Below are 26612 nucleotides of genomic sequence, written 5' to 3'. Positions count from 1 at the left end.
TGTAGTAAGTTGAGTTTCTAATTATGTGAACAAATAGATTCTCTGTAGAGCCGATGAGGATAAACAATATTTGTCCGGTTCATATAAAGTGTACGGGGCAAAATCCCTGGAAAAGGGATTCATCACTTATCAGCAAACACACCTTTTGTAAATGTTGAGAAACATAAAATCCACACTCGCCCACCAATACATACAGGAACAAACAAAATACTGTACATGTACACACACAATTTGGAGTGTGTAACTTTCTGACCATGATTAACAGGATTCATGGGAATGAGCTGGACACTGGATAGAAGGGCTCCAAGACAAGTTTTCCTTTTTTCAGAGTCTGAACCATCCAGTGAGGGGGCGGGAAGAGGGCAGGAGGGGGGGTGGGGTTAGCGTTGTGCGTTTCCTGTGTCGCAGTTGACTGTTTTTTAGAGCAAGAAAAATGGGCTTATGTAAGAGTCATGTGATATAGACAGAAATAGTGGAGGACTGGAGGGAGCTAGACCTAGCTACAGCTGCTGCCTCTCCTCCCTTCACTACCCTCCTCCCTTCCACTCTCTTTTCCTATCTCCTCTCCCCCCTCCCCTCCACTTTCCCCTGGCAGAGATCAGACTACACACACACACACACACACACACACAGACACACACACACAGACACACACAGTATGGTCACACATACTGTACATTGACGCACAGTCATGCATGCATGCACACAGAAGGCCAATGCAGCAATACGCTTGCATGCCAACACTCCCACACCCATGCTCAGAGACGAGTATGCATGCAGGTACGCATGTACAGTAGGCACTCTCACACAGAAACACACATGCATGTACCAGTGGAGCCTGCTGAGGGGAGGACGGCTCATAATAATGGCTGAACTGGAGCAAATGAAATGGCATCAAACACCTGGAAACAATGTGTTTGATACCATTCCACTGATTCCGCTCCAGCCATTACCACGAGCCCGTCCTCCCCAATTAAGGTCCCACCAACCTCCTGTGGCACGTACGCACACCCCCACTTACGTAGACACTCCGACTTTGTCGACACTCTGACTTTGTCAACATCAGATGAAATGTAATGAACTATGTCACTGTATCCTGTTTTCTGGCTGCACTCTGTGCATCTTGCTTGGCCACTTCCTGTGGCTGTGACATACCATAGTGAAGGTTTTTGGGCCATAGCTCGGGTCAGTGTGAGTGTGTGTGTGTGACAATCACGGTGTTTGTGTAGCTTCCGTGGAGCAGCGGAGGCGCGCTAAGCTGGCCGTCCCTGGCCTGGGGAACGAATGTGTGTGTGGGCACGTGTGGCACTCTGAGGCTGGCGGACGTGTAGAGAGGAAAAGAAGAGGGTTGAATAGAGGAGAGGAAGAGGAGACGTACAGTGCTGGTCCAGTGGCGCGGAAGCTGGCTCTCTGAAACAGGAGATTATTTGGTTTAGCTGTGGGCTAGGCAGGGAGGAAGAGGGGGATTCTCTGCCTGTTAGCATCACTGTCAGAGACTGGAGCAGCCCAGGCACTAGTCAGAGAGAGACCGACACACGGACACACACGCATAAACGGGGTGCGCACACACACACACACACAACCGATGCCTCAGCCAGCCACACTAGTGTTTAGATATAATACCCATGTACCATACAGAAACACCATTAGTGACTATTTATAGTTCTAGTGGAATAATCCCATTTGATGTTATGTGCAGTCAATTCTAAAGCCTATGTTTCTATGATGTAGTATTCATATCACGAGACCATACTGGCCAGTTGAGGAAGTCCTCAGTATATGTACTGTATATGTCTGTGTACAAGAATGGCTTAAGGTATCAAGATTTCTTGGAATTTTAGGTTGTTACAGTATATTATGGAAACACTCCAATGCATTTGAGTACAGATGTAGGATCTTAATTTGAGCCATTTTGCTACAGCAGGAAAATAATCCCGCTAACAGGATATGTCAACGATTATGTTGGTGATAATTAGTGACATTTTTGAAGGGGTTGATAAGTTGTTCGTAAGGGAAAATCAAGTCTGAAGTGTCAAAGTCTAAATAACTTCAGAATAATTTTTAAATGTTAAGTACACATTTTCCTGCAATAGGGTGATCAAATTAAGATCCTACATCTGTAAGTTATCCTATTGTCCTCCATATGTTTCAGCTTCCTGCTGTCTTGTCTCTCAGCGTTCGGCTCACTATTAAACTTCCTGTCTTCCTGTCTGTGTGTGTGTTAAGGCCAGCACAACTACCTGTGTGCCGGAAGAAATGACTGTATCATCGATAAGATCCGGAGGAAAAACTGTCCGGCCTGTCGAGTACGGAAGTGTCTCCAAGCCGGGATGAATCTCGGAGGTACGGAATCATAAATGCCAGATATCCTAAATCTGAACCGATGCATCTGAAATATCACCCTATTCCAAGGAAATGGGAGCTTTCTAGGACTAACGGCTATTATTGATGAGCGGCCAATCAGATTCCTAGTCTGATCATAGGCAGGTTCAATGGCAGGAACCTGAGAAATATGTCGGTGCCCCGACTGGTTGTAGAACCGTAAAGAGTCAAATTGGTGCTACTTTGAGACTTTCTGTATCATTACAGAATCCACAGCCAAGTTTGAAGGCCAATATTAACGTGTGATACAGAGTTTGGATACTGCCAGGGAACCAAAATAGACTTGCTTATACAGCAAAAAAAAGTTTTCCGTTTTACCACTATTGCAATATACAGAACAAATGTTTTCCTTACTGTACTTTGTCAAAGGTGGACAGTCTCCAAATCCTGATTCACTTCCTAACATACTTTCCCTCTGAAAGTTACATCCCTGGAGAGAGGCAGAAAACACTTCTGTTAGGATATCTTGAGCACAACTACATCTGACAAAAGTGTCGATAGAATATTTTATTGAACCTTTATTTAACTAGGCAAGTCAGTTAAGAACAAATTCTTATTTTACAATGACGGCCTACCCTAGCCACACCCTCCCCTAACCCTGACGATGCTGGGCCAATTGTGCACTGCCTTGTGGAATGGTCAAAATGACACTTAGCTTCCAAAAGTCCAACAATTGCCAAACAAAGTGAAGCTCAAATTCAGCTTGAATATTTGTAGCTACTTCAGTACGTACACTTTACATGCTCTCCTGCCAACAGAACATTTTGAAACAACACAATGCAGAAACATCATGGTAAGTTGTACTTTAAGTTGGAGCGTCATTCTCTCTTCCTCCCTACAGCTCGGAAGTCTAAGAAGCTAGGCAAGCTGAAGGGTGTGAACGAAGACTCGACCCCCACCAAGGAAGGGGGGCAGACGTGCCCTGGATCTGGAGGGGGGTACTTGTCCTCGGGAGAGAAGGAGCTGAGCACCAGTCCCACTAACGCCCTGGTGCCCCACGGCCCTGGAGGTGGGCTGGTGACCCCCTACCTGCCCCCCTCCATCTGCAGCGTGTTGGAGCTGATTGAGCCAGAGGTGGTGTTTGCGGGCTACGACAACACCCAGCCTGACACCACCGACCACCTGCTGTCCAGCCTGAACCAGCTGGCTGGGAAACAGATGATCCGCGTGGTCAAGTGGGCCAAAGTACTTCCAGGTTAGAGTGAGATACAGTATCTTCCTTTTATTTCTAATATCTTTGATGGCTTTGGTGGAGGCCAAACTACTTCCAGGTTAGACAGACATGGGGGTTCTGGATGGGATTGGGCGGTACGGATGTAAGGAAGAGTGGGTTATCTTCTTTTCCTATACAGTAATATCTTTGAAGGGGACATCTGAAACAGATAAATGTCTAGAGTCAACTTGATCCCATTCCGTTCTAAATGCTTGGGGGCAGAGACATGGGTAAATCTCTTGAGTGGGCGTATTGGCTGTTAGGAGAAATCACTATCATGTATTTTATACTCCAGGGATATTTTGACATGGTGTGGTATTATTAACATTTGTGTCTTCTGAATATATTCGGCAGAAATGTTCCCGATCTCGTTAGGAAATGATTCTGCAATGCGTTAATGAGATTAGCGATAGCATCCTATTTAAAGCGAAAATGTAATCAAGATTTAAGATTTGGAAACGGAGCTAATTTACATTCATCAGCCTTTTATAAATAATGTAAATCAAACTCGTTTATGCTAAATTTGACTTTAATATACCATTTGTTTTTTTTAAAGAGGTGAGTAAGTTCCTAAAAACTGTCAGTTGGTGAAATATTCAAAAGATGCCTTACAGGCTTACAGTCACAGGTACCTCTTTGATGCTGTTTAATTCGCTGTATTGCAAATATTTGATACCTCTTCCAGGGTGTCTGCTTGCCGTATCCGGACATATAAATAGAAAGGCAGACACAGTAGGTGGAAACCAGCCCCTCTCTCTCCCCTGTCCCTCTCTCTCTGAGTCTCACTCTGACTTTGAAAGTTCCACTGCATTCAGTTTACATTTGGACTTAGCTCTGCTAATAGAAGCTCAGAAACTCAACTCCAGAAGACTCGCACTAATAAAGGCAGACTGCTTTGCGCTACATGGCTGCTGTAGACTATATACAAGCCTTGGTCTGGACAGTCCAGTGCCACAGTACACAGGAAGCCTAGTATATGCTGTGTGCAGCATCCTGTACTGTAGTCACTGTAAACACTATTGACTTGTTGAGTGTCTTCAGTCTTCAAGCACTTTGATGGGTGACCCAAAAGTTAATCTTTTAATAAGCATCTTAGACCCAGCTATAGATTCTTCCAGGGAGCACCATTGACGTACAGTAAGCCGGTTATTTGAATCAAGAGCTTTGAGTCCTTTTTAAAAAAGCCACAGGCGTAGCCAGCAATACAACCCACACACTAATTCAACAATGAATTGATACCGTGACACATCGCGGGCTTGGCAGCGGTTGCATGGCTGACGGCTGACATGCAAAGCCTGGAATAGTACCTAAGCTCTGATCAGTCACTTTCAGTTGCAGCATCCACATCCTCGTTGGGACTCTGCATTATAGAATGAGGAAGAGTTCATATGTAATGCTCTGTATAAAGTCGGAGTGAGAGATTGGCTACTTTCCCGCCTGTCTTTTTAAGGGCCCACATAGACAACAGGCCAATAATTAGAAGCCTTGGGGGATTTTGTGTAAAACAACACCGGGCGAATACTCTGCAGCGGTTTGTTCATGTCTGAACAAATATTGGTGCTGCTAGGCACCTTGCCATATGCACGCACACACACACACACACACACAGAGGAAAGACTTGGTGAATGCCTCATGGGTTGTTGTACCTGTGTCTCTCTAGGTATGTCACTGGTCCTGCATTCACTACTGTACTCAATTTAAGACTCACTACCTCTCACCGTGTCCTTTCCCATCAGCCCCCTTCGATTCAATTCAATAGCCTTCATTAACAGTGGACGTCAGGGACTTTCATTGCCAAATCAAACATGCAGGAACATATCACATCAATAATGGTCCTCTCTCTCTCCCAGGTTTCCGGGGCCTGCCCATAGAGGACCAAATCACCCTGATCCAGTACTCTTGGATGTGTCTGTCCTCCTTCAGTCTCAGCTGGAGGTCCTACAAACACACCAACGGACAGATGCTCTACTTCGCCCCCGACCTCGTCTTCAACGAGTAAGTCTTGTCTACCACCGGCCTAGTCTCGCTTCACACTTTACAGATATGCAGTTTTCAGAAAAACAAGTTATAGAGTTCCGAACAAAGCCAAACGGCAAGTCCATAGTTCCTCCTACTTCTCTCAGAGTGACGACGGGCTTGAAAAAACTGCTCAGTGTCTTCTGACTGATAGTCAGATAGCCCTGCTCCCTAAAGCAAAGGCTTTTGTACCTCTAAACGGCTCCTCGATCCCCAGAGCACAGTTGATCAGAGTGGAGCGGGGAGTCAATGGGGCGTGTGATCCGCTCTAATATATTTGAACAGGAGAACAGGAAGAGGAAATGTATATGGGGCAGCTGCTTATTGGAGCTGTGGTGCATGACTGGTGCATTGAAGTGGAGGGTAATGGTATGGGACCTGGACAGGGCCAGGGCAGAGGGAGAATACTGGCCCCTACAGGTGGCTGGGGAAAGTGCATCAATCCCAGATGGAATGGAATTGATAGTTGGCTTGTTTGATTTTTGTAAAAGAAGGACTTCAATGCAAGGTTTCCTGGCACACACACAAAAAAGACAGACAATAATGAAGTCATTGCAGAGACCAAGTATGATTGGATACAATGTCATTCATTACATGTAAAGTAAAATGAGAAAGTTACATTCTATCATTTAACTAATTCCATCTATGATCATAAAGTTACCTACAGTAGATGCCTTCCTAAGCATGTGCTGCTGATACATATTCTAAGACCTTCTGAAACGCCTGTGTGTGACGCAGTTACAGTGGAACTGCCTGTCTGAGTGACAGATGGTCCAGGTATTCTGGGTGACAATCCCCATGAGAAGTATCCTACACCAACTTGATTTACTGCATGGCCTGGATGTCGGCTGGAATGTCCACAGTGCTCTGTCACGAAAACCTGGATGTCACCCTAGTGTCCCCACTATCCCCGGTGTGTCAGTGACTGACCATGGTATCAGGCCAAGGTCCCCAGTTAGGAGGATGGCTACAGCATGTCCCTGTAGAGATAGAGACGAGTAGAGAAACTAACCCGTCTGTCGCTCTATAGTGATGTGTAGAGAAACTAACCCGTCTGTCGCTCTATAGTGATGTGTAGAGAAACTAACCCGTCTGTCGCTCTATAGTGATGTGTAGAGAAACTAACCCGTCTGTCGCTCTATAGTGATGTGTAGAGAAACTAACCCGTCTGTCGCTCTATAGTGATGTGTAGAGAAACTAACCCGTCTGTCGCTCTATAGTGATGTGTAGAGAAACTAACCTGTATGTCGCTCTAGAGAGACGTATAGAGTAGAGAAGCTACTCTGTCTATCGGCCTACCTTTCTGTCTGCCCGTTTATCTTTCTATCAAACAATCCATACTTTCTCCACATTTGTTCATCTCTAGTCCTTGAGGAGGAAGCAGTTTGTTCATCTCTAGTCCTCGAGGAGGAAGCAGTTTGTTCATCTCTAGTCCTCGAGGAGGAAGCAGTTTGTTCATCTCTAGTCCTCGAGGAGGAAGCAGTTTGTTCATCTCTAGTCCTCGAGGAGGAAGCAGTTTGTTCATCTCTAGTCCTTGAGGAGGAAGCAGTTTGTTCATCTCTAGTCCTTGAGGAGGAAGCAGTTTGTTCATCTCTAGTCCTCGAGGAGGAAGCAGTTTGTTCATCTCTAGTCCTCGAGGAGGAAGCAGTTTGTTCATCTCTAGTCCTCGAGGAGGAAGCAGTTTGTTCATCTCTAGTCCTCGAGGAGGAAGCAGTTTGTTCATCTCTAGTCCTTGAGAAGGAAGCAGTTTGTTCATCTCTAGTCCTCGAGGAGGAAGCAGTTTGTTCATCTCTAGTCCTTGAGGAGGAAGCAGTTTGTTCATCTCTAGTCCTTGAGGAGGAAGCAGTTTGTTCATCTCTAGTCCTTGAGGAGGAAGCAGTTTGTTCATCTCTAGTCCTTGAGGAGGAAGCAGTTTGTTCATCTCTAGTCCTTGAGGAGGAAGCAGTTTGTTCATCTCTAGTCCTCGAGGAGGAAGCAGTTTGTTCATCTCTAGTCCTTGAGGAGGAAGCAGTTTGTTCATCTCTAGTCCTCGAGGAGGAAGCAGTTTGTTCATCTCTAGTCCTTGAGGAGGAAGCAGTTTGTTCATCTCTAGTCCTTGAGGAGGAAGCAGTTTGTTCATCTCTAGTCCTCGAGGAGGAAGCAGTTTGTTCATCTCTAGTCCTCGAGGAGGAAGCAGTTTGTTCATCTCTAGTCCTCGAGGAGGAAGCAGTTTGTTCATCTCTAGTCCTTGAGGAGGAAGCAGTTTGTTCATCTCTAGTCCTCGAGGAGGAAGCAGTTTGTTCATCTCTAGTCCTTGAGGAGGAAGCAGTTTGTTCATCTCTAGTCCTCGAGGAGGAAGCAGTTTGTTCATCTCTAGTCCTTGAGGAGGAAGCAGTTTGTTCATCTCTAGTCCTTGAGGAGGAAGCAGTTTGTTCATCTCTAGTCCTCGAGGAGGAAGCAGTTTGTTCATCTCTAGTCCTCGAGGAGGACGCAGTTTGTTCATCTCTAGTCCTTGAGGAGGAAGCAGTTTGTTCATCTCTAGTCCTCGAGGAGGAAGCAGTTTGTTCATCTCTAGTCCTTGAGGAGGAAGCAGTTTGTTCATCTCTAGTCCTCGAGGAGGAAGCAGTTTGTTCATCTCTAGTCCTCGAGGAGGAAGCAGTTTGTTCATCTCTAGTCCTCGAGGAGGAAGCAGTTTGTTCATCTCTAGTCCTTGAGGAGGAAGCAGTTTGTTCATCTCTAGTCCTCGAGGAGGAAGCAGTTTGTTCATCTCTAGTCCTCGAGGAGGAAGCAGTTTGTTCATCTCTAGTCCTCGAGGAGGAAGCAGTTTGTTCATCTCTAGTCCTCGAGGAGGAAGCAGTTTGTTCATCTCTAGTCCTCGAGGAGGAAGCAGTTTGTTCATCTCTAGTCCTTGAGGAGGAAGCAGTTTGTTCATCTCTAGTCCTCGAGGAGGAAGCAGTTTGTTCATCTCTAGTCCTTGAGGAGGAAGCAGTTTGTTCATCTCTAGTCCTTGAGGAGGAAGCAGTTTGTTCATCTCTAGTCCTCGAGGAGGAAGCAGTTTGTTCATCTCTAGTCCTTGAGGAGGAAGCAGTTTGTTCATCTCTAGTCCTCGAGGAGGAAGCAGTTTGTTCATCTCTAGTCCTCGAGGAGGAAGCAGTTTGTTCATCTCTAGTCCTCGAGGAGGAAGCAGTTTGTTCATCTCTAGTCCTCGAGGAGGAAGCAGTTTGTTCATCTCTAGTCCTCGAGGAGGAAGCAGTTTGTTCATCTCTAGTCCTCGAGGAGGAAGCAGTTTGTTCATCTCTAGTCCTTGAGGAGGAAGCAGTTTGTTCATCTCTAGTCCTTGAGGAGGAAGCAGTTTGTTCATCTCTAGTCCTTGAGGAGGAAGCAGTTTGTTCATCTCTAGTCCTTGAGGAGGAAGCAGTTTGTTCATCTCTAGTCCTTGAGGAGGAAGCAGTTTGTTCATCTCTAGTCCTCGAGGAGGAAGCAGTTTGTTCATCTCTAGTCCTTGAGGAGGAAGCAGTTTGTTCATCTCTAGTCCTCGAGGAGGAAGCAGTTTGTTCATCTCTAGTCCTTGAGGAGGAAGCAGTTTGTTCATCTCTAGTCCTCGAGGAGGAAGCAGTTTGTTCATCTCTAGTCCTCGAGGAGGAAGCAGTTTGTTCATCTCTAGTCCTCGAGGAGGAAGCAGTTTGTTCATCTCTAGTCCTTGAGGAGGAAGCAGTTTGTTCATCTCTAGTCCTCGAGGAGGAAGCAGTTTGTTCATCTCTAGTCCTTGAGGAGGAAGCAGTTTGTTCATCTCTAGTCCTTGAGGAGGAAGCAGTTTGTTCATCTCTAGTCCTTGAGGAGGAAGCAGTTTGTTCATCTCTAGTCCTTGAGGAAGCAGGTTGTTAACTTATGGTTTCTATGGCTCCTTAGTGACATCCTTGTCTTGACATTGTTTAATGAATTAATTGGCTGGAGCTGGATAGTCCGCCCACTTGGATTTTTCGTCCTAATTTAGTTAGGTCTACTGATTGAGAGAGAACAAAAAAAAAGACAAATGTGCCCTTGATGTCAAAGCCAAATACATCTAAATTAAAGAGCAACTGGCTTCAAAAAGCAACGAATCCCTTTGAAAACTGTGTGGCATCGATATGAGTCCGAAACGGTTATTCTAGTGTCAAAATTGACTACAACGTGTAAATAGGATAATTTTGGTCATAAAGTCAGTCTCGTCTAAAATGGAGTTTGGAACGTCTGTACATGTAAATGAAGGTTGGGTTTTGATTTGATTTGGCGATTTGTCCATTTTCCCACTAACATGGGGTGAACAGCTGCAGTGATTGCTGTCTATCCAATAGCATAGACAGTGAGGCAGACCTACCCAGCAACTCCCACTTTGTTTACATAAGACAACACATTATTTACTTGAGAAATACTGCACCAAATACCTTAGATGTAAAATTTCACTACTAAAACATCATTGGCATAAATGTACAAATTAATGAAAGATTTGTTGAGTTCTTAGATTTATTCTGGGGATTATGAGGAAGTGAAATAGGCTTCTGCACCTGCAGTGTCTCATGGGAGACCAACGTCATTAACCAAATGCAGAATCGGTCAGGAACACACTTCCCAGACTGATATCTCATATTTCTAATGAGCAGAAAAACAGAAAAAACACACCAATCTGTGTTCAGTGGCTCTTTAAACTTAATTTATGCATTAACGTTTGATAATAGCTTGCAATAGCTGTATTAAAACGGTTATTCCAACTTTTGGGCCCGTAGTGGGTGCATCTAGACCTAAACTGTAGCAATTGACAGAGGAGGGTCAAGAAGGTCATGCAAAGTTCATTCTCGACCCAAGAGGATAGAAGATAACGAGGTATAAACAAGACTCTGAAAGACGTTTGCCAATAATATCCAGTGACCCCAAGAAAAACAAACAATACAAACTATTGTATTTTAAGTGGGGGTTATACAGTTGTAGTTGCTCTGTCTATCAGGGATATTCACATCAGTGAAGTGAGTCTGACTTTTTACGTACTCGCTCTTGATTCCTGAATCTCTCTCCATGGCAACGGTGAGAGCCGGAGAGAGAAAAACCAGGGGCAGTGAGTTTCTTCTCATTTTGGGCAATGATTCAGCAAAATTGATTTCAGACAAAATATGTAGAGACTTTTTGTACTCAGACCCAAGGTTCTCCCAATAATGAAATGCAGTTTGCAGAACTCCAACACAATGCTTCTCCTAAAACACATACAGTGCCTTGCGAAAGTATTCGGCCCCCTTGAACTTTGCGACCTTTTGCCACATTTCAGGCTTCAAACATAAAGATATAAAACTGTATTTTTTTGTGAAGAATCAACAACAAGTGGGACACAATCATGAAGTGGAACGACATTTATTGGATATTTCAAACTTTTTTAACAAATCAAAAACTGAAAAATTGCGCGTGCAAAATTATTCAGCCCCCTTAAGTTAATACTTTGTAGCACCACCTTTTGCTGCAATTACAGCTGTAAGTCGCTTGGGGTATGTCTCTATCAGTTTTGCACATCGAGAGACTGAAATTTTTTCCCATTCCTCCTTGCAAAACAGCTCGAGCTCAGTGAGGTTGGATGGAGAGCATTTGTGAACAGCAGTTTTCAGTTATTTCCACAGATTCTCGATTGGATTCAGGTCTGGACTTTGACTTGGCCATTCTAACACCTGGATATGTTTATTTTTGAACCATTCCATTGTAGATTTTGCTTTATGTTTTGGATCATTGTCTTGTTGGAAGACAAATCTCCGTCCCAGTCTCAGGTCTTTTGCAGACTCCATCAGGTTTTCTTCCAGAATGGTCCTGTATTTGACTCCATCCATCTTCCCATCAATTTTAACCATCTTCCCTGTCCCTGCTGAAGAAAAGCAGGCCCAAACCATGATGCTGCCACCACCATGTTTGACAGTGGGGATGGTGTGTTCAGCTGTGTTGCTTTTACGCCAAACATAACATTTTGCATTGTTGCCAAAAAGTTCAATTTTGGTTTCATCTGACCAGAGCACCTTCTTCCACATGTTTGGTGTGTCTCCCAGGTGGCTTGTGGCAAACTTTAAACAACACTTTTTATGGATATCTTTAAGAAATGGCTTTCTTCTTGCCACTCTTCCATAAAGGCCAGATTTGTGCAATATACTGACTGATTGTTGTCCTATGGACAGAGTCTCCCACCTCAGCTGTAGATCTCTGCAGTTCATCCAGAGTGATCATGGGCCTCTTGGCTGCATCTCTGATCAGTCTTCTCCTTGTATGAGCTGAACGTTTAGAGGGACGGCCAGGTCTTGGTAGATTTGCAGTGGTCTGATACTCCTTCCATTTCAATATTATCGCTTGCACAGTGCTCCTTGGGATGTTTAAAGCTTAGGAAATCTTTTTGTATCCAAATCCGGCTTTAAACTTCTTCACAACAGTATCTCGGACCTGCCTGGTGTGTTCCTTGTTCTTTATGATGCTCTCTGCGCTTTTGACGGACCTCTGAGACTATCACAGTGCAGGTGCATTTATACGGAGACTTGATTACACACAGGTGGATTGTATTTATCATCATTAGTCATTTAGGTCAACATTGGATCATTCAGAGATCCTCACTGAACTTCTGGAGAGAGTTTGCTGCACTGAAAGTAAAGGGGCTGAATAATTTTGCACGCCCAATTTTTCAGTTTTTGATTTGTTAAAAAAGTTTGAAATATCCAATAGATGTCGTTCCACTTCATGATTGTGTCCCACTTGTTGTTGATTCTTCACAAAAAAATACAGTTTTATATCTTTATGTTTGAAGCCTGAAATGTGGCAAAAGGTCGCAAAGTTCAAGGGGGCCGAATACTTTCGCAAGGCACTGTACATTTTTCATATGTTCTTAAGTTAGACTAAGTCAGACAGACAGAAATACAGTCACACTCAGAAAAAGAACGAGACACTCAGCTAAACCAAGCCTCATGCAGCCAGATGAACATCGTATACAGTAAACTAATTGGACTAATTAGTATTTTAAACCTGCTTTATGCTTATAATGAGAACATATGCACCAATTCTCCCTTGTTGCTGCAAATCTGTTTCAGAATGTTAAGACTGGTTCGATCCACAGAGCAGAATCTCCCTCCTCTGTCCTAGTGTCACGATGCGGTTTCTGCAGTAGTATCACATGAGCTGCATCCCAAATCGCACCCTAGCCCCATAGGGCTCTGGTCAGAAGTAGTGCACTAAATAGGGCACGGGGTGCCGTTTGCTATGCAGCCCTATGGTGAATTCCCTTTCAAGTGGAGCCACACCGCTTGCATTTGATTATTCGAGTCTCGACATGATGGGTGATTTAAAGTGGAGAAGGTGGCTTCCAAAACCCATAATTCCCTGGGATTTGCGGCATCTGCATAACACATTGGCTCTCCCTCTCCATCCGACCCAACCTACTCTACTGTCCCTCTGCCCCGTTGTTGTTGGTTGCCGTTTCTGCACTTTGACAGGATTGAGATCAACGTCTCTGATATGGTGTGTGAGTGACTATGTTTAGAACGGAGTGTGTATGCTAGTGTATGTGTGTGTTTTCAGGTACCATGACTGGGGTGATGCAGTAAGTCTTTCCCAGCCTTTACACAGTGTACTGAAGCAGCTAAGTCATCTGCGTTGTGTTCCTGTGGGTGTGCAGTGCTCTGCACTCTAGAGGAATTTGGCTCTCAACTCATCCTATCTCAGCGAGTAGAATAACGATGTGGAAAGATGTTCCAAAGGGTTGAGGCGCAGTAGTATGTGTGTGTGTGTGTGTGTGTGTGTGTGTGTGTGTAGGGGGGAGGATACAAATATCTTGTATGTTATCATGTGGTGGATGGTGGGAAATGTACATATAAGAGTTTACATGGATGATTCACAGTGTTTTGGGGATGTTGGCTGTATTTCATGGACATCTGAGATGAGTTTGGCTGGACACAATACAGTCAATGCTAATGGGAGCTTACTGAGCCATCCCACTTGGCACAGACGTCATTTCAACGTCTACTCCACATTGGTTCAACGGAATTTCATCGAACTGACGTGAAAACAACGTTGATTCAACCAGTGTGTTCCCAGTGGGATTGCACTCAAACAGTTGTTTTTAAGAGGTCAACTTACAACGCTGTATAGTGAGAGCAAGAACCAATACGCCTCAGGCACTGACCAACCATCCTTTCTCCCCCCAGGGACCGCATGCAGCAGTCAGCCATGTACGACCTGTGTCTGGGCATGAGGCAGGTGAGCCAGGAGTTTGTCAGGCTACAGCTCACCTACCAAGAGTTCCTCTCCATGAAAGTGTTGCTGCTGCTCAGCACAGGTAAGTCAGCTGAAGGTGTGTGGAAGGGGGGAAGTGTGAGTTCCTTTGCCAGAAAAACATCCAACTCTTAAGTGAGTGTGTGCATACAGCAGTGTGTGTGTCTATATGGTGTGTGTGTGTTTGTGTTGCACCAATCAACAGCTAGCTGCAGTGAGGTAAGTGTGTATCAGCCACATGTCAGTATACAAGCAGGTTGACAGAGTAAATAACAGGTACATCACTTGTAATTTGTTTGCTGAGCTTGGAGTTGGAACACAAACAGGAACAACAACAATAACAGGTATACATACAGGGTCACGTCTATAATAAGCTGGAGTAGTTTACATTCTAGGTATGCACGGAAAGCGGGATTGGGTGACACTACAGGATGCAACGATTATGCTATACCTCTGGCATGCAACCTGTCATGACACTAATGTGCCAGAGAGAAAGAGAAGAGAGAGGGCAATCGATGGAGAGAGAGAGCGAGAGGTAAAATAGTGAGAAAGTACACACAGAGAGAAGAATCTCAGTGTGAGAGAGGGATTTACATTTTAGGCGTTTAGCAGACGCTCTTATCCAGAGCGATTTCCAGTAGGGAGTGCACCCCTTTCTGTTCTGGTCCTCCTTCGGGAATCGAACCCACAACCCTGTCATTGCAAGCGTCATGGTCTAACAACTGAGCCACACGGGACATAAAGAAAGCGAGACCCCCATATTGTTTCACCATATGGCAACTGAGGACAAGGTTCTTGTTGGCGTCCAGCAGTAAACTCAGTCGGGGCAGAGCAGGCAGGCAGAGCTACAGGAGGGCAAGGCTACATAGGCCAGTTATGGGAGCTATTTTGGGAGGCCAGGCTTCAGCCCTCTGCTCTGCTTTGAACTGCCGCCGTGCGGATTTGTAGGAATGTTTATTAGACTTGTCAGGCAGGGCCTCCGTTTGGAGGATCCTGGGTAGTCTCACTTGGAGCCAGAGGCAGCACTACTCAGCTTTCCATGGATTTCTGCCTGATTGATAATGGAAGCCTGGCTAGGAGTGTTGTTAGAGCAAACAGAGCGGAAAATGACAAACTATTAAAGGGATGCTTTGGGATTTTGACAATGAAGCCATTTATCTACTTCTGCAGAGTCGGAGAATACTCATGGATTACATTTGTACGTCTCTGCATCCAGAGGAAGTTAGAGTTAGTTTCGCGAGCCAGTGCAAGCTAGCGTTAGCAATTACGCCAATGCTAGTTAGCAAATTCCTTAAAACGGCATTGAGAGACAAACATAGTATCCACGAGTTCATCTGGCTTTGGGGAAGTAAATACAGGGCTTCATTACACCAACAAAAAATGTAGGCACCTCCACCCCAAAACTACTTCCCGCAGCTATGACCCCTTTAATAAAAAATTACGTTATCGACACCTAATTTAGTTGCATATTGCTTTATCTACCTGCAAGGGGTGGCATTTAGCCTCAAGGTTAGAGCGTTGGGCCAGTAGCCCAAAGGTTGCTGGTTTGAATATTGGAGCCAACAAGGTAAAACATTGTATAATAATCTGTTGATGTGCACTTGAGCAAGGCACTTAACTCTAATTGCTCCAGGGGTGCTCCAGTGGCACTGGCCATGACCCCACTCAGAGGATATGCATAAAAAAATAAAATTAACTAAAAATGTGTATCTTAAATGAAAAGGAGATCAATCAATGACATAACACACTTGTGTAATTTGAATTAAATTAGATTTTAGTCCCTAAATTCTAAGCATTCCCAAAGGGCATTGACACTGGCCTGACATAACCTGAGTGTCAGTAAATTAATCTGAACGCAGGAGTACTGTTGGAGTGGAAGGATGGAATGAATATATATGTGAGTGAGTGAGTGAGTGAGTGTGAGAGTGAGAGAGAGCACAGAAAGAACGAGAGCGCTCTCTGGTCCGTCTGTTGTTGTTGTTGCCTCTTCCCTCCTCATCCTCTAGAGCCTCTCCAAAGAGCCCTGCTGTACTTAATAAAGTCCAGTCAAGCACTGGGCAGCACTCCAAAACCTGCTGTTTTTCTCCTACTTCCTTCAAACATGGCCCAAATGGAGGGGAGAGAGAGAGAGCTGTGGTGATCTGACTGATCTTATATGGCTGCATGAATCTGTCAGAATAGGGTTTTAGTAGTGTCTGTCAGAGATTGCATCCTACTGTAGGTCTTGTGGATGATGATAGAGGTTCTCATTTTAGCATCTCAATCCTTCTATACTGAAGTGACTGAATTTTATGTTGTTTACTTTTTAGGTTTGTAAAAGGCTATTTCGTCCTCTTTTAATATTTGTGACTAACAGTGAAATTAGATCTGATACTTGAGGCAGAGAAAACATTTCCAGCTACCAACTTCCTCCATATCCTTGAGCACAGACTGTCACCAACTAATAAAGAGAGATAAGGATAATGTGTGTGATGAGTTATTGTGGAAAGGTGTTTACAGAGAAGTAGTTGTGTGTGGAGCGTTTTTTTTGTCTTTGACCTTGGTTAAGGGTTCACTTGCCCTGCAGTGTCTCATGAGACCCTGTAGAATGGGTGTGATCCGATAAAAACAGATGAACTCTTCGGCTCCACAGTGACAGTGTATGGAAACATTATCCTTTAAACAATACTCGGTAATAGAACGCCCCCTAATACATATTGTGCTGGATGATTGTCATAAAATGGTTTCTAAACTTGACATGCATTAGCCTCACTCGCTAGGTGGGTGCTACACTAATGGTAGATAACGTGAGTTACCCCACACAAAGTAGCGTTCTACAACTAGTACAAAAAAAGCAATATAATCATTATATAAACCACAATCCATTATTATAATCTGATTTATTTGTCAGATAGATAATAATCCTTTGAGTGTTATTCATTAGGGGGGCTGTTTTTGACATGGTTTTATTAAACGTTTCCGGTGCGACAGGATGCGATATCTTTCTGGATTAAGTTTTTATCTAGGAGCAGAACAGTCTACAGGCATATTCGTACGGCAGTCTTTATTTATTGAAATACCCTGCATTTCCCTTTGTAAGCCGGTACATCATAGCTTGAATCAAGGCCAAGACACACAGTCAGTGAGGTATGAGCTGGTAAGACTAAAGCAGGAAGCTACATGTCATGTGTGTTTAACGATAGGATATTTTCACATTGACACCCAATATAATATATAGGCTATGTACAGAACTTATCAGGAGGCAGAAGCAATGCAAGTATTTCTAGGTTGTGAAAAAAAGAAGAAAAAAAAGGAAGAAAAAAAAGAAGAGGGTTCAACAGGTTGCAATTCATAAAAAATCCTGGGTCATATTCATTAGGGAGCACCGTAGCAAAAGGTTTTGCAATGGAAAATGAAAACAAGCATTTCTTATTGGACAAGTTCAGGTATAGATAGTCCCTCCCTATTTCAGTCAGTTTTCTTCCGTTTGGTGCTTATTATTATTTATTAAACCCGGTGCTGCTTAAGAAATATGGATGTGCGTGCGTGAGTGTGAAATACGGCCTGGTTGACACATCTAGGTTGGGTACCTGCGTTGAATAATTTACCCACTTTCTGCCGGCCACGCCCCTAAATTACACCCTTTCTGCCAGCCACACCCCTTAATGACACTTTCTGCCGGCCACGCCCCTAAATGACACACTTTCTGCCGGCCACGCCCCTTAATGACACTTTCTGCAGGCCCTAGACACTAAATGCCAACTGGAGCTGAATTAAATTAGGGACTGAGTCAGTGGGGCGAGAACACAGGGCCCAAATGTGGCACTGGTTTTAGCATGTTCCTGTTAATAAGGGCCACAAAACAAGCCGCGAAACAGAAAGAACAGAATCCCTCTCTCTCGCCTTGATGCTTTTCCAGAGAGCTCTAGTTACTGCTTTGTCGTTATTTTGCTCTTGGTCTCTGCTACGTTCTAGGCTAGGTTTGTGTGTGTGCGCGTCTGCATCTCTCATGGTGTCTATGCCTCTGTGTGTGTGTGTCGTGCCTGCGTACGTACGACTGAGCATTGCCATTCGCTGAGCGATTTCCTCCAAGATGCAATGCTAACTGACAGGCTCTAGTCCTACTCTTGCCTGTGGCTGTGTGTTCCAAGAAACAAAAAGTCCTGTCAACTGTATTTTCCCACATGGCTCTCAGCATCAACAGGTGTGTGTTTCTGTCTGCCACATATTGGTTTGGGTTAAGTCTTCAAATGCAAAGCTTGAAACTAGGCTAATTAAACATAAAATCAAATCAAGTGTATTTGTCATATGTACATGACACACATGGTGTACACAGTACAATTAAATGTTTACTTGCAGGTGCACCACATTTACTACAGACGGAGTATAGTACAGATGTAGGATCTTAATTTGAGCCAATTTGCTACAGCTTAAAAAATAATCCTGCAGCAACAGGAAGTATGAATTATTACGTGGATTATAATAAATGGGCATTGTTTCAGGGCCGGTAACAGAGCGAATCAGTTGGATGGGCATTTGATTTCTAAAAACGAGCCGTTTTTTTTTCAGGAATTGTGTTATTGGGTGTTATAGTAAAGACCACAGGCAGCTCGTAGTTTCAAGTTTGGAGAAGTTTACAATTTATCCTACCATTTCTACCGATCTACGTTCCAGTTATGGATTATATTTTATATAAAATGTTTGTGGAACAGTTTCATTTCAATAATGTTTTCGTTTCTCAAAATTATTGTCACGTGGTTAATCATAAAAATCTGAATCAAAATGATAAAACCTCAAATTTAACTAATGCAAGAGTACCAGCCTTTGCCATATGAACACATTGATACACCGTGATACTTTGGCAGCTAAAGAAATGAGTGCATGTTACCCAGAGATAGCCTATAGGCCAATGCAGCAGTAGGCCAATAACTCCCATCGTTAACTAAGTAAAATACATAGGCCTAAAGCCAACTAATAAATAAGCCTGATGAAAATTCAGGTTCTGTCAATCGTATTAATCTCTATACTCTGCCTGTCTGCCTCCCTTTCAACCTGTCTTGACGTGAGCTATCGCTAGTAAAGTGCAATATTGTATCAACTCAGCAGGTTGGCGTGTTCATGGGCGCGCGCTCCCTCAACCACTCACATCCTCATTGCTCACATGGAGCTCTCCAAACAAAAGACAAAACATTTTAAAACTCCTAAATTATGGATATAAAATTAACTTAAACAGATTTCTCTGCAAACAACGTTTCCACTCTTAGAATGAGAATAATAAATGTCTGTAATACATGCATTAACATAAATTAAAGTAGCCAGATGACAGGGATGAACGGTACATTTAGTAGACCTACTGGTTACATATGTAATGGTGAATTGATTAAAACAAATCTAATCAAAAGGGCAAACAATTCACACAATGAAACAATGCAGCAGACAGCGGAGCACATTCTGGAGAAAGACGCCCATATCGTCGCCACACACCACTCCCCTTCTTGTCTCCACACTTTAAATGATACTCAAGACACATTATCTTCACACATTTAAGATCATTTTCACTGACAGTCGCAACTAAATAATCAACTAGGCCTATTGCCAAGTGCATTGCCCAAATTGCTGGCTTCCCAAATAGGCCTATGCATGTGATTTGAAACAATCCACAGATTTTTTTTAAAGTACGACGTGCCATACTCCTTTTGTCCAGACTATCAGATACATGATGCTCACGCTGATACTTTATCTGAGATTGAGTCTTTCTGTCAGCGTGCATCTGTCAGATCAATATTTTATTTGGACGGGCAAGTAGGTACGGTAGGGCGGGCCAGACCCCCTAAGGGAAAATCAAGTCCGGAATTTCAAAGTGGTATTAACAAACTTCACAAGCGTTTTTAAACCTCAAATACACTACAAGTTTCAAATGGCCTGCATAGCAGGAAAGGTCTCCCGGAACAGGGTGATCAAATTAAGATCCTACATCTGTATATCAAATGCAGGCCTCAAGGGTCAACACAGTGCCTCAACTCAGCCATAGGCAACCCAAAAAATAGCTTTTTTAATTTACATTTTTAAAGGTATCAAAACTGACCATAGAAACAGTACAAGGAGAGCAGCTTGTCATTAGCGTACCACTGTGAGGCAGGTCGAGCCACGCTGTGACACCAGAAGGCTCTAGCCAGGCAGGTAGCCTATCCTCCTAGACTGGTCCTAGATCTGTTTGTGTTATCTTGCCATCTCCTAGGGTTATTGTCATCATGTGGGCAAAAAACAGATATTGGACCAGGCAAGTAGCCTAGGCTTCTAGACTGATCCCAGATCGGTTTGGGCTGTCTTGCCAACTGCTATGGTCACTGTCATGTAATGTTTGGATCAGATCTGAGACCAGGCAGGTCCTAGACTGATCCCGGACCTGTTTGTTCGGCATGATTGTTCTGACCATAGGTGTTGGCTATTCAGCACATACAGAACTGGGACCAGCTAACACCACGTCTGACCATAGGAGTTGCCTATACAGCACCAACAGATTTGGGACCAGCCCGGCAGGTAGCCTACTAACCTGGGCTATGGTGTGTCATCCTTCTCCCTATGAAACAGGATGTCAATTAAACTTTAAAGTGTGTCATTTGGAACAGTTGGTTGCTCTGGTTTGAGGTAATCATTACCTGAAGCTGCTTAGTCAATTACCAACATTAGGTAGAGAACACCTGCCTTAGTGTGCCAACACGGTGTGTGTGTGTAGAGTACCTAACTAACACTGTCCCGTGATATTGCACTTAAAACTAAACAATTGTTTTTTGACCTATAGACCTGTTTTCAATATATGTCTGAATAACATGTGATGCCTCTGTATGACCATAATAATGTAGGTTACTGTGTACTATGATAATCTACTGTAGTAGTAGCAGCTATGATAATCAACAGTGCACAGGAGGCTGCTGACGGGAGGACGGATCACTATAATGCCCGCAAAAACATAAAAACCATGCTGATACAATTCCACTGATTCCGCTCCAGCCATCACCCCTCCCCAATTAAGGTGCCACCAACCTCCAGTGCAACAGTGGAATAACAGTGGCAGAGTTGCAGGCTACTAGTGATAAAGGCACTGTGCTGGTTAGTTTGATTACTGTACCTGCAGCACTTTGTTCATTACACCACAGTGTATATCAGAAGTGTTCCTGTAGGCCTCCACTAGAAGAAAGATCTAAGAGAGACTGTGTTGGGAGACTTGAGAGACAGACATTCTTTGAGAGACGAGGTGTTTCTTAATCAGTTAGCCAGCCAGACACGGAATGTCATTTAAGATGAGGTTGGCAGGCAGCCATATCGCCGTTAGTTTGTCCTCTACGGAGATATGAGCGAGGGAGGGGGAGAGAGAGAGAGAGAGAGAGAGAGAGAGAGAGAGAGAGAGAGCGAGCTAAAGGGAAAGAGAGATTTAGAAAGGGAGAAATGGAGAGGATACCTGTATCCATCCTGAGAAGACACACCTATCTAATTTCTCACTTAAAATACTGTCTGTACATCCTGTTCATCACTCTTAGTTATTTGACTGACGCTGTAAGTCAAAAAAAGAGGACAACTACCATGAACTGAATTAAATGGACGAAGTGACAAAGGGTTGATGTGGTTGGTCAACAAAAAGGTAATTGATTAATATACTTATGACATGGTTAGAACCGTAGGGTGTTCAAATGAAATGTTCTCAGGTCAAGTTTAGGTCAAACTGCCATGTGCTTATACAATACATGTACAGTGCCTTGCGAAAGTATTCGGCCCCCTTGAACTTTGCGACCTTTTGCCACATTTCAGGCTTCAAACATAAAGATATAAAACTGTATTTTTTTGTGAAGAATCAACAACAAGTGGGACACAATCATGAAGTGGAACGACATTTATTGGATATTTCAAACTTTTTTAACAAATCAAAAACTGAAAAATTGGGCGTGCAAAATTATTCAGCCCCTTTACTTTCAGTGCAGCAAACTCTCTCCAGAAGTTCAGTGAGGATCTCTGAATGATCCAATGTTGACCTAAATGACTAATGATGATAAATACAATCCACCTGTGTGTAATCAAGTCTCCGTATAAATGCACCTGCACTGTGATAGTCTCAGAGGTCCGTTAAAAGCGCAGAGAGCATCATGAAGAACAAGGAACACACCAGGCAGGTCCGAGATACTGTTGTGAAGAAGTTTAAAGCCGGATTTGGATACAAAAAGATTTCCTAAGCTTTAAACATCCCAAGGAGCACTGTGCAAGCGATAATATTGAAATGGAAGGAGTATCAGACCACTGCAAATCTACCAAGACCTGGCCGTCCCTCTAAACTTTCAGCTCATACAAGGAGAAGACTGATCAGAGATGCAGCCAAGAGGCCCATGATCACTCTGGATGAACTGCAGAGATCTACAGCTGAGGTGGGAGACTCTGTCCATAGGACAACAATCAGTCGTATATTGCACAAATCTGGCCTTTATGGAAGAGTGGCAAGAAGAAAGCCATTTATTAAAGATATCCATAAAAAGTGTCGTTTAAAGTTTGCCACAAGCCACCTGGGAGACACACCAAACATGTGGAAGAAGGTGCTCTGGTCAGATGAAACCAAAATTGAACTTTTTGGCAACAATGCAAAACGTTATGTTTGGCGTAAAAGCAACACAGCTCATCACCCTGAACACACCATCCCCACTGTCAAACATGGTGGTGGCAGCATCATGGTCTGGGCCTGCTTTTCTTCAGCAGGGACAGGGAAGATGGTTAAAATTGATGGGAAGATGGATGGAGCCAAATACAGGACCATTCTGGAAGAAAACCTGAGACTGGGACGGAGATTTGTCTTCCAACAAGACAATGATCCAAAACATAAAGCAAAATCTACAATGGAATGGTTCAAAAATAAACATATCCAGGTGTTAGAATGGCCAAGTCAAAGTCCAGATCTGAATCCAATCGAGTGGATCTGTGGAAAGAACTGAAAACTGCTGTTCACAAATGCTCTCCATCCAACCTCACTGAGCTCGAGCTGTTTTGCAAGGAGGAATGGGAAAAAATGTCAGTCTCTCGATGTGCAAAACTGATAGAGACATACCCCAAGCGATTTACAGCTGTAATCGCAGCAAAAGGTGGCGCTACAAAGTATTAACTTAAGGGGGCTGAATAATTTTGCACGCCCAATTTTTCAGTTTTTGATTTGTTAAAAAAGTTTGAAATATCCAATAAATGTCGTTCCACTTCATGATTGTGTCCCACTTGTTGTTGATTCTTCACAAAAAAATACAGTTTTATATCTTTATGTTTGAAGCCTGAAATGTGGCAAAAGGTCGCAAAGTTCAAGGGGGCCGAATACTTTCGCAAGGCACTGTATCTTGTGTTATGCAGGCTAGTTGTTTACACCTCCCATTAATACTTATCTTTTGGCTTCCTCTCTCCTCTCAGTTCCCAAAGAGGGCCTAAAGAACCAGGCAGCGTTTGAGGAGATGAGAGTGAACTACATCAAGGAGCTGAGGAGGTCTGTGGGCAAGGCCACCAACAACTCTGGACAGACGTGGCAACGCTTCTTCCAGCTCACCAAGCTACTGGATGCCATGCATGATGTAAGCACTGGACCCACATCACTGTATCCATAACATCAGGCACTGGACCCAGCGCCACATCACCATGCCAAGTCCCATCAACAAGCCTCCTCTATGCTATGCATACACAGAGCAAGTTCAAATAGCAGGTCCCCATCACTGATTGTAGTTTAACAATGTAAGGTAGTATCTCTGAAATAACATATTGCATTCCAATGACTAGCCCTAAAGGGTGTTTATTTTGGAATGGGCAGAGATTGCCCTGTATTGGTGAATGAATGGAACATGGAGGAATCAATGTCCAGGCTCAGAGTGGTGGCCTGGTGGGTCAATACAACTGTCCCCCTAACTAAATGCACTGAACGCACTGACTGTAGGGGTTATGCAAGGACAACTTAGCATGTGGTGAAACATTAGGAGCTAGAAGCATTAGGAAAAATACTCACATCTCACAAAGGGAAAAGTCCCTGATATTGGGGCTATGACAGTCTAAAATCAGTCTGTCAAACCATACTTTTGAAAGAAGTAGGATTTGAAGTGATTGACATGCATCAGAAAGGTATTGGGAAGTTCAGAAGATCAGGCAATAATCTTGTTTTTTTCTACACTGAAGATCATAGATCTTCATTGATGTTCTTTTTCCCCCCAGTCTGATTTAGTGCCTGGTTTTGTCCACTCTAATGAGTCCTGCACTGTTTGTGGGCATTGTAGACACATACGTGTTCCTGAGAGTCGTCTCCTTCAGTGATGGGGTCATAATATTTTGTAGCTTAAACTGTTCAAAAGAGACGCATTTGTAGGAAGAAAACAAAAACCGCTCTGTTTATTACAACCGCATCTAGAAGCTACCAGAGGTTACTGACGTAACCCTGGTTCTATGAACCAAGCAATTATTATATTTATTTTTCCCCAGAGTTTCCCTCGTGATCCCATTTTCAACTCATGCAACCCCTAGTTTGGGAAACGATGCCCTATGTAGAAGAGGAGGTATAGTCTATTGAGAATCAGTAGCACCCCCTAGTGGTATGTCAGACTCATGAGTTGTGACCCCTAACCGATAAACAATTACAGTCATATCAATGCCATGACAAAGTTAACCTAAGGATCTGGCTATGGTAGGTGGCATCACTCTGAATAAGGTACGGTAAGGTAACCGAACACACGTCAGAAAAGGGGAATGCCAATTCAAGGTTTCCCAGGGCACAAAGTTAACCCCAACTTCCAAGAACAAGGCTTTGATTGTACTGTGTATTATTCACACTTCATGATATGCCAATGAAATCCCTATGCAAACACAGCTGGATTCTATCAAACTACAACTCTCGTTCCCGCTCTCCCTCCCCCACTCTCCCTCTACCCCTCTCAATGTGTATTTTCTACATTTATCTCTCTGCATTGTTGGGAAGGACCCATTTCACTGTTAGTCTATATGTGACAAATAACATGTTATTGATTGATCCCTCCCTCTCTCTCTGTCCTCTAGCTGGTGGGGAACCTGCTAGACTTCTGTTTCTACACGTTCCGTGAGTCTCAGGCTCTGAAGGTGGAGTTTCCAGAGATGCTGGTGGAGATAATCAGTGACCAGATACCAAAGGTGGAGTCGGGCAACACACACACCCTCTACTTCCACAAGAAGTGACTGTACTGAGTCCTTGGGAGGAAGAGAGGAGAGAGAATTAAATAACGAGAGGGGGAGGAGTGGGAGAGGAGGAAGGCCAAGGAAGGACCCTAGCCTCAGGAGTGGCCTAACTACTATGCCAGCCAGTCAATCTGCTGCCCCCTCCCCTTTCTCAAATGGGAGAGGAAGTGACACGTGAGGGGCAGGAAGTGAGGTGGAGGAAGTCGAGTCCCCCACACTGCAATCTCCGTCCGCCGGTTAGAGAGGTGACGCTGAGTGAGTGACATCTCAGAGCCAAGGAAAACGCACTGACGAGGACTTTTTAAAATGTGACAAAGAAGCATCCCGACCCTTAGCGTGCCCCCCCCCCCCAAAGACGATGATGTTTTTCTATGGATTCGAAGCCATACATTTTTTTGGTTGCGCTACAGTCCATACATTCACACAGACCCACATGTACAGTAATGCAGCACCAACACAGGTAGACAGTAACACAGACCATCTTACCATCCTGAAAAATGTCAGATGATAACTGTGCTTTCATGGATATTAGTTCTACTACTCTGACAATATGGAAAACAATGCTTAGATGTTGCTATGCAGTGTATTTTCATTAGGTTACATGGCAACATATACTTTTTTCATGACAAAGACTAAATGTAGGGTTTCTGTGAGAGGATCAAGGTCTATTTGAACATACTCCAAGGGCTATACAAGCTTAACAATAAACTGAATAGTTGTTTAAAAGGTAACTAATTCCACTTTTGTTCTGCAGTGGTGTGCATTACAACACCCAAATGCCCGCATAACTAAAATTGTTTTAACGTTGTATAACGATCAAAAACGTAACTCGTATTAATATGCAAAAACTTCAAAATGAAGAATTTTCAAAAGTATGGTGTTTTGTGTGATCCAGTGTGAAAAAAGTTGAGTAACAGTTAAAAGTGAATCTGCCATGTCATACGTGAAGGCTTTCTGATATGTAGATGATTAACAACGCAACATTTGTCAGTAGATTAATTCCAACCAAAATAGGTGCAGGAGTATGGAAACACCGGATGGATTCACAATGACGACTTTCCCTCACATCTTAATGCGTTTGACCGCGGTACACCCAGTTAGTTATCCAGGGGTTCTCAACTTTTTGGGGCTGTGACCTCTTTTTTCATAGCAAATTCATCAGGAACCCATTCATAAATCAGAACACAACTCTAATGACTAAAAATAGCATAAAAGGATTTTTACTAGGACTTTGGCTGTGCATGGCTGGACGAACCAAGTCTTGGGCCCTGGGAAAGACCATTTTAAAAGGCCCTTGGCATCGGAGAGAAAACGTTGCCGTTTTCAAGCTAATTTCCTGCAATTCTACACATTTTGTCATGGGGCCGATTTGTTGTTGTAGCTTTAAAGTTAATATCCTAAAATTCTACACATTTTGCCATGAGGCAGAGATAAAACTTAGCTGTTTAAAGCTTGAATTACAGTGCATATAAAAAACATTTTTGGGGAATACAAGGATAATTAATATTGAATATTGATAATTGGTTGAGTACTGTGGACACCAATATCCCTGTGAGCCTCCCAGGCCCATGTTCCC

General features: G+C 43.6%; 1 protein-coding gene across 3 annotated transcripts in view; it reads left to right on the top strand.

Moving 5' to 3' along the window:
- mra (mineralocorticoid receptor form A) overlaps nt 1-25755 on the top strand; it is a 97523-nt gene extending 71768 nt beyond the window's left edge. The window contains exons 4-9 of one of the 3 annotated variants that reach the window (XM_021573113.2): nt 2227-2343; nt 3224-3577; nt 5446-5590; nt 13783-13913; nt 23261-23418; nt 24881-25755. In XM_021573113.2, coding sequence (XP_021428788.2) covers nt 2227-2343; nt 3224-3577; nt 5446-5590; nt 13783-13913; nt 23261-23418; nt 24881-25036 — 1061 coding nt within the window. In that variant the 3' untranslated portion in view covers nt 25037-25755. 3 annotated transcript variants of the gene reach the window in all.
- The last annotated feature ends 857 nt before the right edge of the window (nt 25756-26612 follow it).

The sequence above is a fragment of the Oncorhynchus mykiss genome, chromosome 19, assembly GCF_013265735.2.
Source record: "Oncorhynchus mykiss isolate Arlee chromosome 19, USDA_OmykA_1.1, whole genome shotgun sequence".
In the NCBI taxonomy this organism is placed as follows: Eukaryota; Metazoa; Chordata; class Actinopteri; order Salmoniformes; family Salmonidae; genus Oncorhynchus; species Oncorhynchus mykiss.
This window is presented reverse-complemented; position numbering and strand designations above follow the sequence as displayed.